This window comes from Chiloscyllium plagiosum, unplaced genomic scaffold (genome assembly GCF_037043375.1).
Source record: "Chiloscyllium plagiosum isolate Xiang-an unplaced genomic scaffold, Cpla_swu_hap1 HiC_scaffold_23, whole genome shotgun sequence".
NCBI lineage: Eukaryota > Metazoa > Chordata > Chondrichthyes > Orectolobiformes > Hemiscylliidae > Chiloscyllium > Chiloscyllium plagiosum.
In genome coordinates this window covers 21657157-21672857 of record NW_028270161.1, presented here as the reverse complement: position 1 = coordinate 21672857, position 15701 = coordinate 21657157, and the positions used below count along the sequence as shown (strand labels likewise).

At 39.2% G+C, this 15701-nt stretch overlaps 1 protein-coding gene across 3 annotated transcripts in view; it reads left to right on the top strand.

Moving 5' to 3' along the window:
• Positions 1 to 15701, top strand: part of shank3a (SH3 and multiple ankyrin repeat domains 3a) — a 1012090-nt gene that overhangs the window by 796371 nt on the left and 200018 nt on the right. For all 3 annotated transcript variants that reach the window (XM_087999457.1, XM_043713934.2, XM_087999456.1), the window contains one exon: positions 10627 to 10751. In XM_087999457.1, coding sequence (XP_087855583.1) covers positions 10627 to 10751 — 125 coding nt within the window. The remainder of the gene's footprint in view (positions 1 to 10626; positions 10752 to 15701) is intronic.

Below are 15701 nucleotides of genomic sequence, written 5' to 3'. Positions count from 1 at the left end.
CATTATCATCCATGTTGAAAAAGTAGTGGGGGCAATAGTTATTTAACATGTCCTTTGCAATAGATTCTAGCATATTCCCTACTACTGTTGTGAGGCTAAAAAGTCTATAGTTTCCTGTTTTATCTTGTTGTTCCCTTTTAAATTGTGAGCTAACATTTATTACCTTCCAATCCATAGGATTCATTCCACAAGCTATAGAACTTTTGAAGATGATCACCACTGCAGTGACTGTCTCTGTAGCCACCTCCTTTAACTCTCTGGGATGTAGACTGTCAGGTCCTGGGGATTTATTAACTTTCAGCCCTATTACTTTCTCCAGTATTCATGACTTAGAGATTCCGGTGTTGGATAGGGGTGGACAAAGTTAAAAATCACACAACACTAGGTTATAGTCCAACAGGTTTAATTGGAAGCACTAGCTTTCGGAGCGACACTCCTTCACCTGATGACGGAGCGATACTCCGAAAGCTACTGCTTCCAATTAAACCTGTTGGACTATAACCTAGTGTTGTGTGATTTTTAACTTACTCCAGTATAATCTTCTCACGAATGCTAATTTCCTTCTTTCCCTCATTCTCCCTAGTCACTTGGATATCTATTTTTGGGAGATTTCCTGTGTCTTGCTCAGTGAAAACAGACACAGAGTAATCATGTAGCTTCTCTATTACTTTTCTATTCTCCATTTCAAATTCTCCTGACTCTCTGTATTAAATCAACATTTGGCTGAACAGTTTCTTTTTGTTTACCAAAAGAACCTTTTATAGTCTATTGTTGTGCTTTTTGCCAGCTTGACCTGGTTCACCTATGTCATGTAGGGAAAGTCTTGCCTACATGTGACTCCAGATCCACAGCAATGTGGTTGACTTCTAAATGCCCTCTGGTATTGTCTAGCAAGCCACACAGTTGTATCTAACTAAGGAATGAAATCGGATGGATCACCCAGCATTGACTAAGCACTGGAAATGTCAATGGTGTGCACAGCAATGTTGACCCTGCAAAATCCTCCTTGCTAACATCTGTGAACTTGTAACAAAACTGAGAGAGGTGTCTCGAGTCTAATGACACAAAAGTCAGACAACACTGGAGACACCATTCTCACCATCACTGGGAATGCTTTGTCTCATCAACGGGACAGAACCAATAAGGTATCAGAACTGGTTTGCAGTCTAGAGAGAGTTATCCTGGGAGTCCTCAACATTGACTCCAGACCACCTGAGGTCTCATTGCATTAGGACTAACATGGGAAATTACGTGATTACAGTCTATAACCTCCTCCCCTGACTCTTGGCTGATGAATCAGTTCTCTATCATGTTGAACAACATTTGGAGGATGCACTGAGAGTGGCAACAGCAATGTATTCTCGGTGAGGAATTTCAATGTCCATCTCCAAAAGTGGCTCAATAGACCACAATTGTTCAAGCTGGCCAAGTTCTATAGGATGTTCCTGCTGGACCTGGTTCACAGCAGCTAGTAAGGGAGCCAACAAAAAAGAAAAACGATGCTTGAACTCAACTTTGCCAATCTACCCATAGCAGATGAAACTGCCTATGAGAGTATCCATGAGAGGAGTGACCTTTATCTCAATAAGGCCACACAGTCCTTATTGAGATAAAGTCCAAACCCCACATTGGGGATAACCTCCAGCATGTTGTGTGACACCGTTATTATGCTGAATGAAATAGATTTTGAACAGATTTAGCAACTCAAGACTTGATTTGGGCCATCAGCACTTGCAGAATTATAATCAACCACATGTAATCTCATGGCCGAGTATATCCTACATTCTCCACCAATACAACCACGCCAGGGGCTCGGCACTGGTTCAATAAAAAGTCCATGAGGATCAGCCAGGAGCAGCACCAGGAATACCTTAAAGTGATGTATTAACCCTCTGACGCTACAACACAGAACTGCCTGCATACCAAGCAATCATAATCATAATAAGAACTCAGGTATCCCACAACCAACGGATCAGACCTAAGTTTTGTAGTCCTGCCAGATCTAGTCACAAATTAAGATGAAAAATTAAACAACTCTCTTGAAGAGGAAGCTCCACAAATATACCTATTCCTAAGGATGGAAGAGCCTAGCACGTTAGTGCAATAAGCAATGTTGAAGCATTTTCAAGCCCCTAGAGCCATTAGTCCATGATACATCTTGCATTCTCCTGAGGATCTTTACATTATTGATGTCAACATTCAATTCAGTCCACCTACTACTAAGAAATGGCTGAAGGTTATGGGCACTGACAACATGTTGCTCATTGTACTCAGAGCACTGAGTATAGGAATAGGAATTGGAAGGTCATGTTGTGGCTATAGAAGACATTGGTTAGGCCATTTTTGGAGTATTATATGCATTTCTAGTCTCCCTCCTATCAGAAAGATGTTGTGAAGCTTGAAAGGGTTCAGAAAAGACTTATAAGGCTGTTGCCAGGGTTGGAGGATTTGAGCTATAGGGAGAGGCTAAATAGGCTGGGTTGTTTTCCCTGGAATGTTGGAGGCTGAGGGATGACCTTATAGAGTTTTATGAAATCATGGATAGGGTAAAAAGACCAGATCTTTTCCCTAGGGTGGGGGAATCCAGAGCTAGAGGGCATCAGTTTAGGGTGAGAGGGGAAAAATGTAAAAGGGACCTAAGGAGAAACTTTTTCACGCAGAGAGTGGTGCATGTATGGAATGAGCTCCCAGAGGAAGTGATGGAGGCTAGTACAATTACAATATTTAAAAGACATCTGGGTGGGTGTATGAATAGGAAGGGTTAAGAGGAATATGGGCCAAATGGTGGCATATGGGACTAGATTAGGTTGGGATATCTGGCATGGACGAGTTGGACCAAAAGGTCTATTTCTGTGCTGTACGTCTCTATGATTCTATGACTAAAAACTTGTGCCCCAGAACTAGCTGCATCCCAAGCTAAGCTCTTCCAGTACAGCTATGATTTAACATCTGTGCAACAAAACATAAAATGTCCTGTCCACATTAAGGAGAACATTCTTACCCAACTAATTACCTCCCCATTAGTCAACTTTCAAGAATCATCAAATTGTTGGAAGGTATCCACGGACAGTGCTATCAAGCAGTACTTCTTCAACAAATACCTGCTCACTGAAGATCAGTTTGAGTTCTGCAAGGCCCATTCAGCTCTTGACCTCATGATAGACTTGGTCCAAATGTAGAAAAAAGAGTTGAACTCAAGAGGTGGTGAAGGTGACTGTGTGTAATATCAAGACAGAAGTTTGGAGTCAATGGGATTTAGAGGGAAATCACTCTGCTGGTTGAAGTCATATCTACCACAAAGTAGAATGGTTGTAGTTGTTGAAGGTCAATCCTCTCAGCTACAGACATCATTGCAGGAGTTCCTCAGGGAAGTGTCCTGCACCCAACAGTCTTCAATTGCTTCATAAATGATCTTCTCTTCATCATAAGGTCAGAAGTAGGGATGTTTGCTGATGATTTCACAATGTTTAGCATCATTCAACGAACACCATTCATGACCATCAGATACTGAAACAGTCCGTGTTCAAATACATCACAACCAGGAAAACATTCAGATTTAGGATGAGAACTGGTGAGTAATCTTTGCTCTGCATATGAACTAGTTAATGACCAACTCTAACACAAGAGAACTGTTACCCTGTGATGTTCAATGGCATTATCTCTGTCATCAGCCTGGTGGTTACCATTAACTACATTAACAAGATCTGGGCAATATCCAAGTTTTGGCTGACAAGTGGCAAGTACATTCATGCCACATACATGCCAGGCAATGTTCATCTCCAATAAGAGAGAATCCAGACATCACCTGTTAACATCTAAAGGCATTACCATTGCTGAATTTCTCCAACATCAACATCCTAGGAGTTACTGTTGATCAGAACTGAACTGGACTAGCCATATAAATTCTGTGGCTACAAGAGCAGACGGTAGGCTGGGAATCCTCCCATAAGTAGTTCACATCCTAACTCCCCAAAACCCTTTCACTGTCTATAAGACACAAGTCAGGAATGTGATGAAATACTTCCCATTTGCCTACATCAGAGCAACTCCAATAACATTCAAGAAGCTCAGCACCATCTGGGATAAAGCAACCTGCTTGCTTAGTGTCACAGCCACAAACATTCATTCCCCCCACTCTAGCACCTATAAGACGCACTGCAGAAATTCACCAGCTCTCCTTAGACAGCACCTTCCATACCAAATCTCTCTTATTTAGATTGACTAGGGCAGCAGATACATAGGAACACCAGCACCTGCAAGCTCTTTTCAAAATCACACACTATCCAGACTTGTAACTGTATGGCTGTTGCTTCAGTAAAGCTGGTTTAAAGTCCGATCACATGTGTTGCTCATCTCTTCTACAGTTCCTTGTACTCCTCTTTATTTACTCTTGTATCCTTTAATAGAATGTTAAGCCTGTTAGAGGATGGATAGGAGAACTGCCAATGTAGTTTTAAGATAACCAGCCATTTTTATCTTTAAACATATCTCTCCAGTGACCAATAACACACTTGTTTAATATCTGGATTAGAGAATTTCAGTCTTGTTGAAGTAGATTGAACTTCAACTTGAACTGTGAATTCACCAGCTTCCCAAAAACAATTGCTTTGTCTTGCTCTATGTCCACTTTCATTTGAGCCTTTTCCATAGATGACCTGCTCAACAGTAGGGTTATTTCACTTGACACAGCATTGGTGCTGATACAGGGGTTTACCCCAGATACATTACAAGGAATTAAAACTCTGTTGTTGGTGATTTAAGCAGGTTATAATGACATAACCTGAAGGAGATAGAATTCTCAAATTCGTTAACCTAATTGCAGTGTATATCATTTAAAGGATTGAAGTAACATTTTAATCCACTATTTAACTTGGAAGAATGCACCAATAATCATACCCCACAATTTAAATGTACAAATATACAAATTCTCAAAGACACCATCAAAATGACTAATTTGCCTGACTGATTGCAAATCAAGACAAAAGCAATCAACACTAGGTTTTGTTTCCGATAGTAAAATAGCTTTTATTCTAAAACACTTTAACAAGAGCCTATGCAAAAACGCCCCAAAACACACAGGCTCAATCAGATTAAGAGAAACATAAGACACTCATAGATTGAAAAAGAATATAGACGCGGTCAACAACATTCTGGAGATTAGAAGTTCAGAGCATAAAATAGAAAGTTATTTTCTCACTTAGCAATTATGTCATGCTGTTTTCTACTGACTTATAGTCACTCTTTAATTCTATAATTGACCAGATGTACCGCAACCTCTCGTTGTTTTAAAATTCTTCCTTCATAGCTTCCTTGAGTTTTCTGTCTTTTTACCACATGGTCAGCAAGGAGGACATGGTTGGTTTCTGTCCACAGAGTGTGGACTTTCTTCTCTGCTCCTTGCACTTACAGCTTTTCAACACTTTGTTATCCGGTCAATCAGAAGACCATTATCAGGCAGAATTTCCTTAATTCGAAAAATCCTCAGTATTGCTTAGTCTCAGATTCTCCCCCTTAGTGCTTTAAAATCAACACTGTATCATAGAGTTCAACTATTTAAAGTTACAACACTCTCGTGGTACTTCAATTATAGCAGTTCAATTTCCATCTCAGTTTACACTCTGAAAATATGCAACCTCTTCCAACTTCACTCATTGTAGACTTGGATCCATTGTCCAACATAGTGTGATTGAATGAGTCTGCGACTAAAACATTCATTATTGGGTTGAGTTTCTTGTGATTAGTACAGGTTCCCCTGTCTGATCAGAATCATCACCTTTTCCTTCTGAACCTTCCATATTGTTTGTAATTTCAAAAGCCGTGTTATTCCATTTAGAATAATTCATTGCATAATGGCATTTTGAGCCACATCTGAGATACATGTTGACCAGACTCTGGATATTCCTGTCATTCATTCTTCTGTGATAGTCCCCAATTCCTTTTGTCTGTTATAATTGCCGAAGATATCTCTATCATCAGTCCTTTTAGGTGTGATTCCTCTTTCATATGTTTTCAGCCTGTATCTGGATAGTCTCACATTGCCATTACCGTTAATTCCTCTGTTCTTTGTGTTACTGCTGAATATCCAGTTGAGCCGTGTGTGCCACTGAGATTGTATGTTTTTCCAAGAATTTTGTTTTAAGGCTTCTGACATCTGTTCCAAAAGTGTTCATTTGTGAAAATGTAACTATAGTCCGTACTAGAAGTTTATTCATGTTCAATACTTTTATACAGCTAGCAGTTTAAAAGTTATGCGCTGAATTAGGAATCACCTAGCAAAACTTTTGCAGTTTTGCATACAGTCTACTAAATCCAATTATATAGTCTTCAACTAAATATTCATCCTGCTTTCTAAATTTATCAAAATATGACAAATGGCCAGAAGGATTTAATAGGTCAACCTGCTTTTGTATTTTGTCCACAGATTTCAATAGAATTTCCAAATATTGTTGAGTGTCTAGCTCTGAAACTACTGTATGTCCTCTCCTTATTCCAGTAGGAAGTGACAGTGCTATAGCTTGCTTTTTTCTTGGTGAAGATGTACCCCATGTCCATGCATCCATTTCATTTTACCATGATTGTAAATATCAGCAGGAAGTTATATCCCAACACTCTTCGGCTAAATAACTCCAATTACAGTCTTCTGTCTGAAAAAAAATTCTTAATTTCCAATCTTCATTACAACTCAATCACCCCTTTTCCAAAAGTCAGTACAGAACCAAGCCAGTCTGAACAGAAACCAATTCACATTTCTTTGCAGAGATAATTAATTACACAATCTTACCCAGTTCCTTCCAGACACCAATCTCACTGGTTTCCACTTTAGATATTTTATCATCAACATTTTCAGGGATATTATTGCATATCGCTGGAGCAGGTGGGGTAGACTTGTACCCAGGTCTCCTGGCCCAGAGGTAGGGACATTACGACTGTAGTCTCTGAAAAGTCCCTTACTCCCTTTTTACAGCTACTGAGTTAATGGGTCAATTCGCCCCAATCACCTGTTTGACTACTTATTATATTAATACCCTACTCTAACCTTTTGTCGTCCTTCACATAAACTTGTTGCAGTCCCCTACATGAACCCATTGTGGTTCCCTAATCTACCATTTTTTAGTTTCTTACAATCTCCAGTTCTATCTCTCTGTGACAATTTTGTCTTAAAAATCATAGTCTCCTCGAGTACCTTCAGTTCATAATCCACTTTAGCGCAGGCCAATCCTGTTTTATACCACTTCATAGTCTCCTACATTAATCCATTGAATTCTCAAACCCCACCCATTACAGCACCCTACCAATTTAATCCTATTACAGTCTTGTGTCATTCTATCAACATATTTTCAATCTGTCTTCATAGAGGAAGTTACAAGAAGTCTCCCTGAAACAGTCAGGATTCAACTGCACTCCAGTGAAAGTGAAGAACTGAAAGAAATTAGTGGTTGTAAAAATGTAATGTTGGAGTAATTAATTGGACTGAAATTTGACAAATCCCTGGGTGCCAATGATCTTCACCTGATAGTGTTGAAAGAGATATGTACAGTGATAGTGAATGGATTAGTGGCTGTTCTTCAATATTCCATTAATTTTGCAGTGGTATTTGCAGATTAGAAAGTTGCAAATATAACCCCACTATTTACGATAGGAGGGAAAGTGAAAACAGAGGACTGTAGATGTGTTAGTCTAGTGTCAGTCATAGGAAAAATACTAGAATCTATTGGAAAGGTTGTAAAAACTGGAAACTTGGAAAATAATTGTCTGCTTGGGCAAAGTCAACACTTATTTATGAAGAGGAAAACTGTGGCTGACAAACCTGCTAGAGGGAGAGCCAGTGGAGGTGGTGTATTTGGATTTTCAGAAGACTTGATAAAGTCCCACAATAGAAGGTTATTAAACAAAAGTAAAGCATTGGGGATTGGGGATAATACAGTAGCATAGATTGAAGAGTGATTTAAAAGGCAGAAAATATCCAGTCAGAATACAGAGGAACCTTGATTATCTGAAGGACACGGGCAGGCAGTATTTTGCTCAGTTAATCAAATTCTGGATAATCAAATGCTGAATAATTGAGGTTCCTCTGTAAATGGGTTATTCTCTGATTGGCAGTGTGTAACCAATGAGTTACCACAGCATAAGTGCTTGGGCTGCAATTGTTCACAATCTATATCAATGGTTTGGATGCGGGGACTAAATGTAACATTTCTAAGTTTTCGAATGAACAAAATTTGGTGGGAATGTGAATTGTGAGAAGCACATGAGGCTTCCAGAGGACTTAAATGGGCAATGAATGGGCAAGAGCAGGCCAGGTAGAATATAATGTGGATACGTGTGAAATCTCCAATTTGGTAGGAAGAATGGAAATGTAGCGTATTTCCAAAATGGTGAGAGATTGGAAAGTGTTAATGTCCAAAAGGATCTTTGTGTCCTTGTTTATAAGTTACTGAAAGCTAACATGCAGGTACCACAAGCAGTTTGAGGGCAATTGGTACAATGGCTTTTATCACAGGAGGATTTGAATACAGGAGCAAAGAAGTCTCACTTCAGTTGTATAGAATTTACCTGGGATAACGTGCAGTTCTGGCCACCTTACTTAAGCAGAGATATAATTGCAATGGAGCAAATGCAGCAAGGTTAACCAGACTGATTCCTAAAATGCTGGGATTGTCCAATGTTGAGAGATTGAGGAAACAAGGCTTCTATTCCCTGCAGTTTATAATAATGAGACAAAATCTTGTAGAAACTTACAGAATTCTCAATGAGCTATACAAGATCAATGCAGAAAGGATGTTTACCTAGACACTAGCGTATCTAGAACCAGGGGAACACATTCTAAAAGTAAAAGGGAACCATTTACAACTCAGATGAGCAGGAATTTATTTGCTCAGAGGTTGGTGAAACTTTGGAAATTTCTACTCCAGCAAATGATCAAAGCTCAATTATTAAGTAGATTCAAGATTGATATAGAGACTGATATATTTCTAATTTCTAATGGCATTAATAGATATGGAAATATCACCTAGATATGGCACTTAGATGATCAACTGTGATTTAGAATGATGGAGCAGGCTCGAGGAGTAGAATGGTCTACTCCTGATTCTATTTACTCTAATCAGTCTTCTGCTCTACTCATGATGGTCTTCTGCTCTAACCACATTGCAGTCTACTACCTGACACTAATATATCCCTAAAATTCAAATGCATTGTATTCTTCTAAACTGTCCCATTGCATTGCTCCACACGAAAGCATTGCAGCCTCCAACAATACCCTTCGCTATCTCCTAGCCTCAGTCTCCTATGCTACATCTTCACAGTCCCACACTCAAATCCTGTTGCAGTTTCCTGAACCATTCAGTCATGGTTCATTATTTTAATCCCCCACAGTCTCCTATTCTAAAACATCACAGTGCACTCCTGTAATCCTATTGCAAACCTGTTCAGCCATTTGATCTGCTATTCTTAGCATATTGCAGATCTCTACTAGTTTCCTCGCACTCTACTCCAGCCCCTTTGCAATCTCCTAGTCTACCCATTGTAGACTTCAATTCAGTTGCAAAACATTCTGCTACGCTCTTCTCTCTCAGTTCCCTCCTCTAATCCTATTTCACTCTCCTACAATATCCCATTACATTCTAGTCCTCTAACCCATTGTAGTCCTCTGTTGAAGCCCCTTTTCAGTATTCTTCTCTATCTTATTGCAATTTGTAGTTCAATTGCATTGAAATCTCTCACATCTCCATTCTTCCTACCAAATTGGATAACTACATACTTATCCACGCTATCCAATCACAGACCCATTCTTCCCCATCCTTTGCAGTTTTCTGAAATACTCCATCATGGTCCCCAACTCTAAGATAATGCAGTTTTTTACTGTACTCCAATGTTTACCTCATTGAGACCTTCTGTCCTGATTGCATTACAGTATTTTATTCCAACTTGTTCCATTCTCCTCGGCTAATCCATTGTGGCTCCCTACTTAACTCCAGTTGCATTCAATCTCCTAGTCTACACCGTTGCAGTTCCCTACTCCAAACCAATTGCACTCTCTTTCTCTAAGCCATTGCAGTTCTCTCGTCTAACCCGTTGCCATTTTCTGTTTTCATCCTATTCAATTTCCCTACTCAAATCCATTGTTGTCCTCAATTGTAGACCCTTTGAAGTCCAGTACTCTTCCCCAGTACAATTCCTTATGCCACCTCTTTTGTCTCCTACTCTACCTCGTCATATACTCTCATTTTCTCCCCCTTTAAAGTGTGAGATTTAAAATTGAGTATTTCTCATTGAAATTAACATGTTTAATCTGCATTCCGTTTTGCTGTCTTCGTAAGTCAATGGGTAGATCTTTCCAAATTTGCTTCTACATTTCTATCAATAAGCTGACCTAACCTATCAATGTAAACACCTTTATTTTAATCAACTATCTATCAATAATCATGCCAAATAAAAACAACAATATAATAACATGAATAATAAGTATATTTATTTAGCACTATTAGCATCTCAAAATGTCTTCAGAATGCTTCAAAATTAAAGATGAGAGAAAATCAAGACTATAGAAGCACTCAGTAAAATGAAATAAGAGAGTCAGCAAAAGCGAATGTAATTGATTTATTTAGACTGTTTCTTTTTAAACAGCGGAGACTCCAATTGAAGAGTTTACCCCCACACCAGCATTCCCAGCATTGCAATACCTGGAATCTGTGGATGTGGAAGGAGTGGCATGGAAAGCTGGACTCAGAACGGGAGATTTCCTGATTGAGGTAAATATGAGCTCCTCCAACTAAAGGCTAAAAGTCACAGAAAATAAGTCTTGGACCAACTTTATTTTTATCTGAAGAGGCTGTACAATTGGGGGAAGCTGATACTTAAAAACATTTTGATGATTGTGAAAATAATTGGTTCTAGAAAATTGTTATCTTCTGCATTAGCATTAAGTGTTATCCTGCTTACCTGGGATGTTAACTAAAGCTGGAATGTTATGCTGCTGGCCTTACAGCCTGGTGTGTTGCATCAGTGTTTCTCAGCTCGAGATGTTGTCTTTTACCTTACTAACCTAGACAATTGCCTAATATCAGGACTTAAACAGTTAATGGTAGGGCTTTGAGGAGTGTTGTCAAACAGTGAGACCTAGAGGTACAAGTACATAGTTCCTTGAAAGTGGTATCACAGGTAGACAGGGTGGTGAAGAAGGCATTTGGCACACTTGCCTTCATTGATCAGAATCGAAAAGCACAACAGGTCAGGCAGCATCCAAGGAGCAGTAGAGTCGATGTTTCGGGCATAAGTCCTTCATCATGAATGCCCACCATGAATTCTCTGACTTTCCAGCATCTGCAGTCCTCACTTTCTTCTATTCATTGATCAGAGCATTGAGTGTAGGAGTTGGGACATCATGTTGCGGCTGTACAAGACATTGGTGAGGCCACTTTTGGATTACTGCTTACAATTCTGATCGCCCTGCTATCGGAAGGATGTTATTAAACTGGAAAGGATGGAGAAAAGATTGATAAAGACATGACCAAGACTGGAGGGTTTGAGTTATAAGGAGAGGCTTGGATATTTCTTCCTAGGAGTGTAGGAGGCTGAGGAATAACCTGATAGAGGTTTACAAAATCATGACAGGCATAGATAAGTTGAATAACCAAGGTCTTTTCCCCAGGGTAGGGGAGTCCAAAACTTGAGGATGTAGGTTAAAGGTGAGGGAGGAAAGATTTATATGAACAAACTGCCAGAGGAACTGGTAGAAGCGAGTACAATTACAACATTTAAAAGACATTTGGACAGGTACATAAATAAGAAAGGTTTAGAGTGATACAAGTCAAATGGGACTAGGTCAGTTTAGGAAACCGGTCAGCATGGATGAGTTGCACTGACGGAAGGGTCTCTTTCCATGCTGTATGGGTCTTTGACTCTATCTTTCTATTCTCTTTGGTATTGTTCTAAACTAAATGCCACCTAGCATTTTGCTATTCTCAAATGTTTATAAAATCATAATTAATACACAGAAGATAAAAACAATGGGTGATATGCAAGGACCTAGTGAGGGCTTAGAATAGATATGTTCCTGTAAACATAGATAGGACTCCCAAAACTAGAGCTCCTCAATGTCACAGAGTAGATGTCAGGAAAAAGTGAAATTCATGTCGGATGCTGAAAGCTCAATACTGCAGAAAGCTTGAGGAGAATAGAAACTGTGCAAATTGTCCAAAGAGAGGTAATGCCTATCATCTACATGGCATTTGTAGAAGAGCTTTCAAATTAATACTATTTTCCAGCTTTTAGTTCATATCTCCACAGATTAGCATATTGAGTGCATATCCAAACAGGACTCAAGAATACCTCATTAATGCTTTACAAGAAGGATGGTAGGGATAGGCTATGGAAGTATAAACCAGTTAAACCAACATCAGTACATCAGTAGTAGTAGGGAACCTATTGGAGAAAATAGGTGGTTCAGTGGTTAGCACTGCTGCGTCACAGCACCGGGGCCCAGGTTCAACTCTCAGCTGTGTGGAGTTTATACATTCTCCCTGTGTTTCCTCCAGCTGCTCCGGTTTCCTCCCACAGTCCAAAAATGTGCAGGCTAGGTGGATTGGTCATGGGAAATGCAAGGCTATAGGGATGAAGTCTGGGTGGGATGCTCTTTGAAGGGTCAGTGTGGACTCAGTGGGTCGAATGGCTTGTTTCCACATAGTAGGGATTCTATGATTCCAAAACAGTGAAGGAGAAAATTAATCTCAACTTGGAGAGGCAAGATTTGATCAGGGATAGGCTGCACGGCTTTGTCAGAGGGGGGTCCTGTCTAACCAATCTGGTGGAATTTTTAACAGAGATGAAGAAGTGTCTAGGTGAAGGCCGGGCAGTTGACGTAGTTTATGTGGATTTCAGCAAGGCCTTTGACAAGGTCCAACATGGGAAACTGATAAAAAAGGCAAAAGCACATCAGATTAAGGTGAACTTGGCAAAATGGATCCAAAAGTGGTTTAGTGGCGGTAGAAGGCTATTTGTGTGACTGGAGCCCAGCATGCAGTGGCATTGCACAGGGATCGTTGCTTGGTCCCTTCTTGTGTGTGAAATTCATAAATGATATAGATGAGAGTGTGGAAAGAATGAGCAGTAAGTTTGTACATTAGCCAAGTGTTGATGGTGAGGAAGAAGATGTTGGGTTACAGGAGGATATATAAACTGATTGGTCAGATAGACAGATCAGTGTCAGATTGAATTTAACTCTGATAAATGTGAGGTGATATACTTTGAAAGAAGAAACAAGACTAGGAAGAACTTAATGAATGGCATCTAGGAAGTTCAGAGGAAGAGGGATCTTGAGGTGCTTGTCCCAGATCCCTGAAGCTAGCAGGAGAGGTTATTAGGATAGTTAAGATGACCAATGGGACACTTGCCTTTATCAATCATGGGATAGAGTATAAGAGTAGAGAGATCATGTTGGAGCTGTACAGAACTTTGGTTAGGCCACAGCTGGAGTACTGTGTGCAGTTCTAGTCACCACACTATAGAGGTGCAGGATTCACCTGAATGTTGTTGGGATGGAGCACTTCAGCTATGAAGAGAGTCTGGATAAGCTCAGGTGATTTTCTTTGGAGCAGAGAAGGTTGAAGGGAGAACTGATGGATGTGTATAAAGTTATGAGGGGATGTGTGTGTGTGTGTGTGTGTGTGTGTGTGTGTGTGTGTGTGTGTGTGTGTGTGTGTGTGTGTGTGTGTGTGTGTGTGTGTGTGTGTGTGTGTGTGTGTGTGTGTGTGTACATTCATCCATCAATCTGGAATGCAGTGCCCAGGATGGTGGTTGAGCTGGGTAACCTCACAATCTTTAAAAAGTACATGAAGCACTTGAAGTGTTATAATATTCAAGGCCTTGGGAAAGTGGGACTTGTGTGGGCAGTTGTATTGTTTTGGTGTTACAGACTTATTGGACCGAAGTGCATCTTCTGTACTGTAAAATTCTATGATACATTAAATCTATGCCCTTCAGTTTGAGAGTGAGAAAGTTAAATCTGAGATAACTTGTGCTAAACTTAATAAAGGGTAATTACAAAGGAATGAAGGTAGAGTTGACAGGAGTGAACTCAAAAAGATGTTAAATAGAATTGTGATTGATGAAGAATGGCAGATATTTAAGAAAGTAGTTCAGGAATTGAAACAAAGATGTATCCCAATGAGGAAGAAGGACTCTAGAAAGGAGATAAACCAACCATAGTTAAACGAGGGTGTTAATATTAGTATCAGATTTAAAGAACAAACATACAATGTGGCAAAGATTAGTGCTAATTCAAAGATTATGAATTTAAAGAAAACACGGCAAAGATAAAAATAATAAAACTCAGAGTATAAATTAGTGCATAACATTGAGAATAAAATCTTCTTTAAATACTTAAAAAGAGAGGGACCCCTTAGAGAATAAAGCTGGGGAAATAATAATGAGGAACCAGGAAATGGCAGAGGAGTTGAATAAATAGTCACTGTTTACTGTAGAAGATACAAATAGCATTCTAGAAATACCAAAAAATCAAGGGCAAAAGGGAGTGAGAAAATAAATACAAAAGCTATTACTAGAGAAAAGATATGAAGGAAACTGATGAGGCTTAAAGCTGATAAGGCCTGATGACTTGCAGTCTGGGATATTAATTGAAGTTTCTGCAGATCATGGATGTGCAGGTAGTAACTTCCAAGAATCCTTAGATTGTAACACACTCAGTCAAAATAGGACAGAGCCGAAAACAGATAAGTTAGCTTAACATCTGTCATTGGGAAAATATTAGAGAAAATAAAAGGCATGAAAGCAGAGTATTTGGAAATCTACAATATCATCAAGCAGAGCCAGCATGAAAGGGAAATCATTCCTAAAACGTTTTATAGAATTCTTTACAAAAACTAACAAACAAGATAGATAGAGGGGAACCAGTGGGTATAATAGATTTAGATTTCAAAATGGCATTTGATAAGATACTAGATATAAGGCTACTCAATAAGACAAGATCCCATTGTGTTACGGGTAGTATATTAACATGGATACAGATCAGCTGACCAATTGAAGGGATAACTGAGGCATTTTTAAGATGGAAAACTGTAACTAATGCAATGCTACAGGGATCAGTGATAGGGCCACAATTATTTACAATATTTCTTAATGACTTGGAAGAGGGAAGTGAATATACTATCATCAAGTTTGCAGATGACACAAAAAATAGTTGAAAAGACACATGGTGATGTTGACACTTGGCATTTAGAATATAATGTGTGAAAGTATGAGATTAAACACTTTAGCAGGAAGAATTGAGGAGCTAAATATTATTTAAATTGAGAAACACTGAAGTCACAGAACAGAGGGATTTGGGGATCCTTATGCATAAATCACAAAAACTGATTATACAAGTTCAGTACGTAAAAGAGAAGGCAAATGATATGTTGGCCTTTATTTCAAAGGGAATGGATTATAAAAATGGGGAAATCTTGCTAATTGATCCAAAGTACTAAAGTATTTTAGACCATAGCTAAAATACTTTAACAGTTTTCATTCCGTTATTGAAGGAAAGATATACTGGCATTGGAGGCAGTCCAAAAAGGTTCAGTAATTTGTTCCCAGGCATGGAGGGGTTCTTTTCTTTTGAGGAGAGGTTAAAAAAGGTTGGGCTTAATTTAACACAATGCTTAACATATCCACTATATCAATCTAAAATACTGCCCCTATTAATA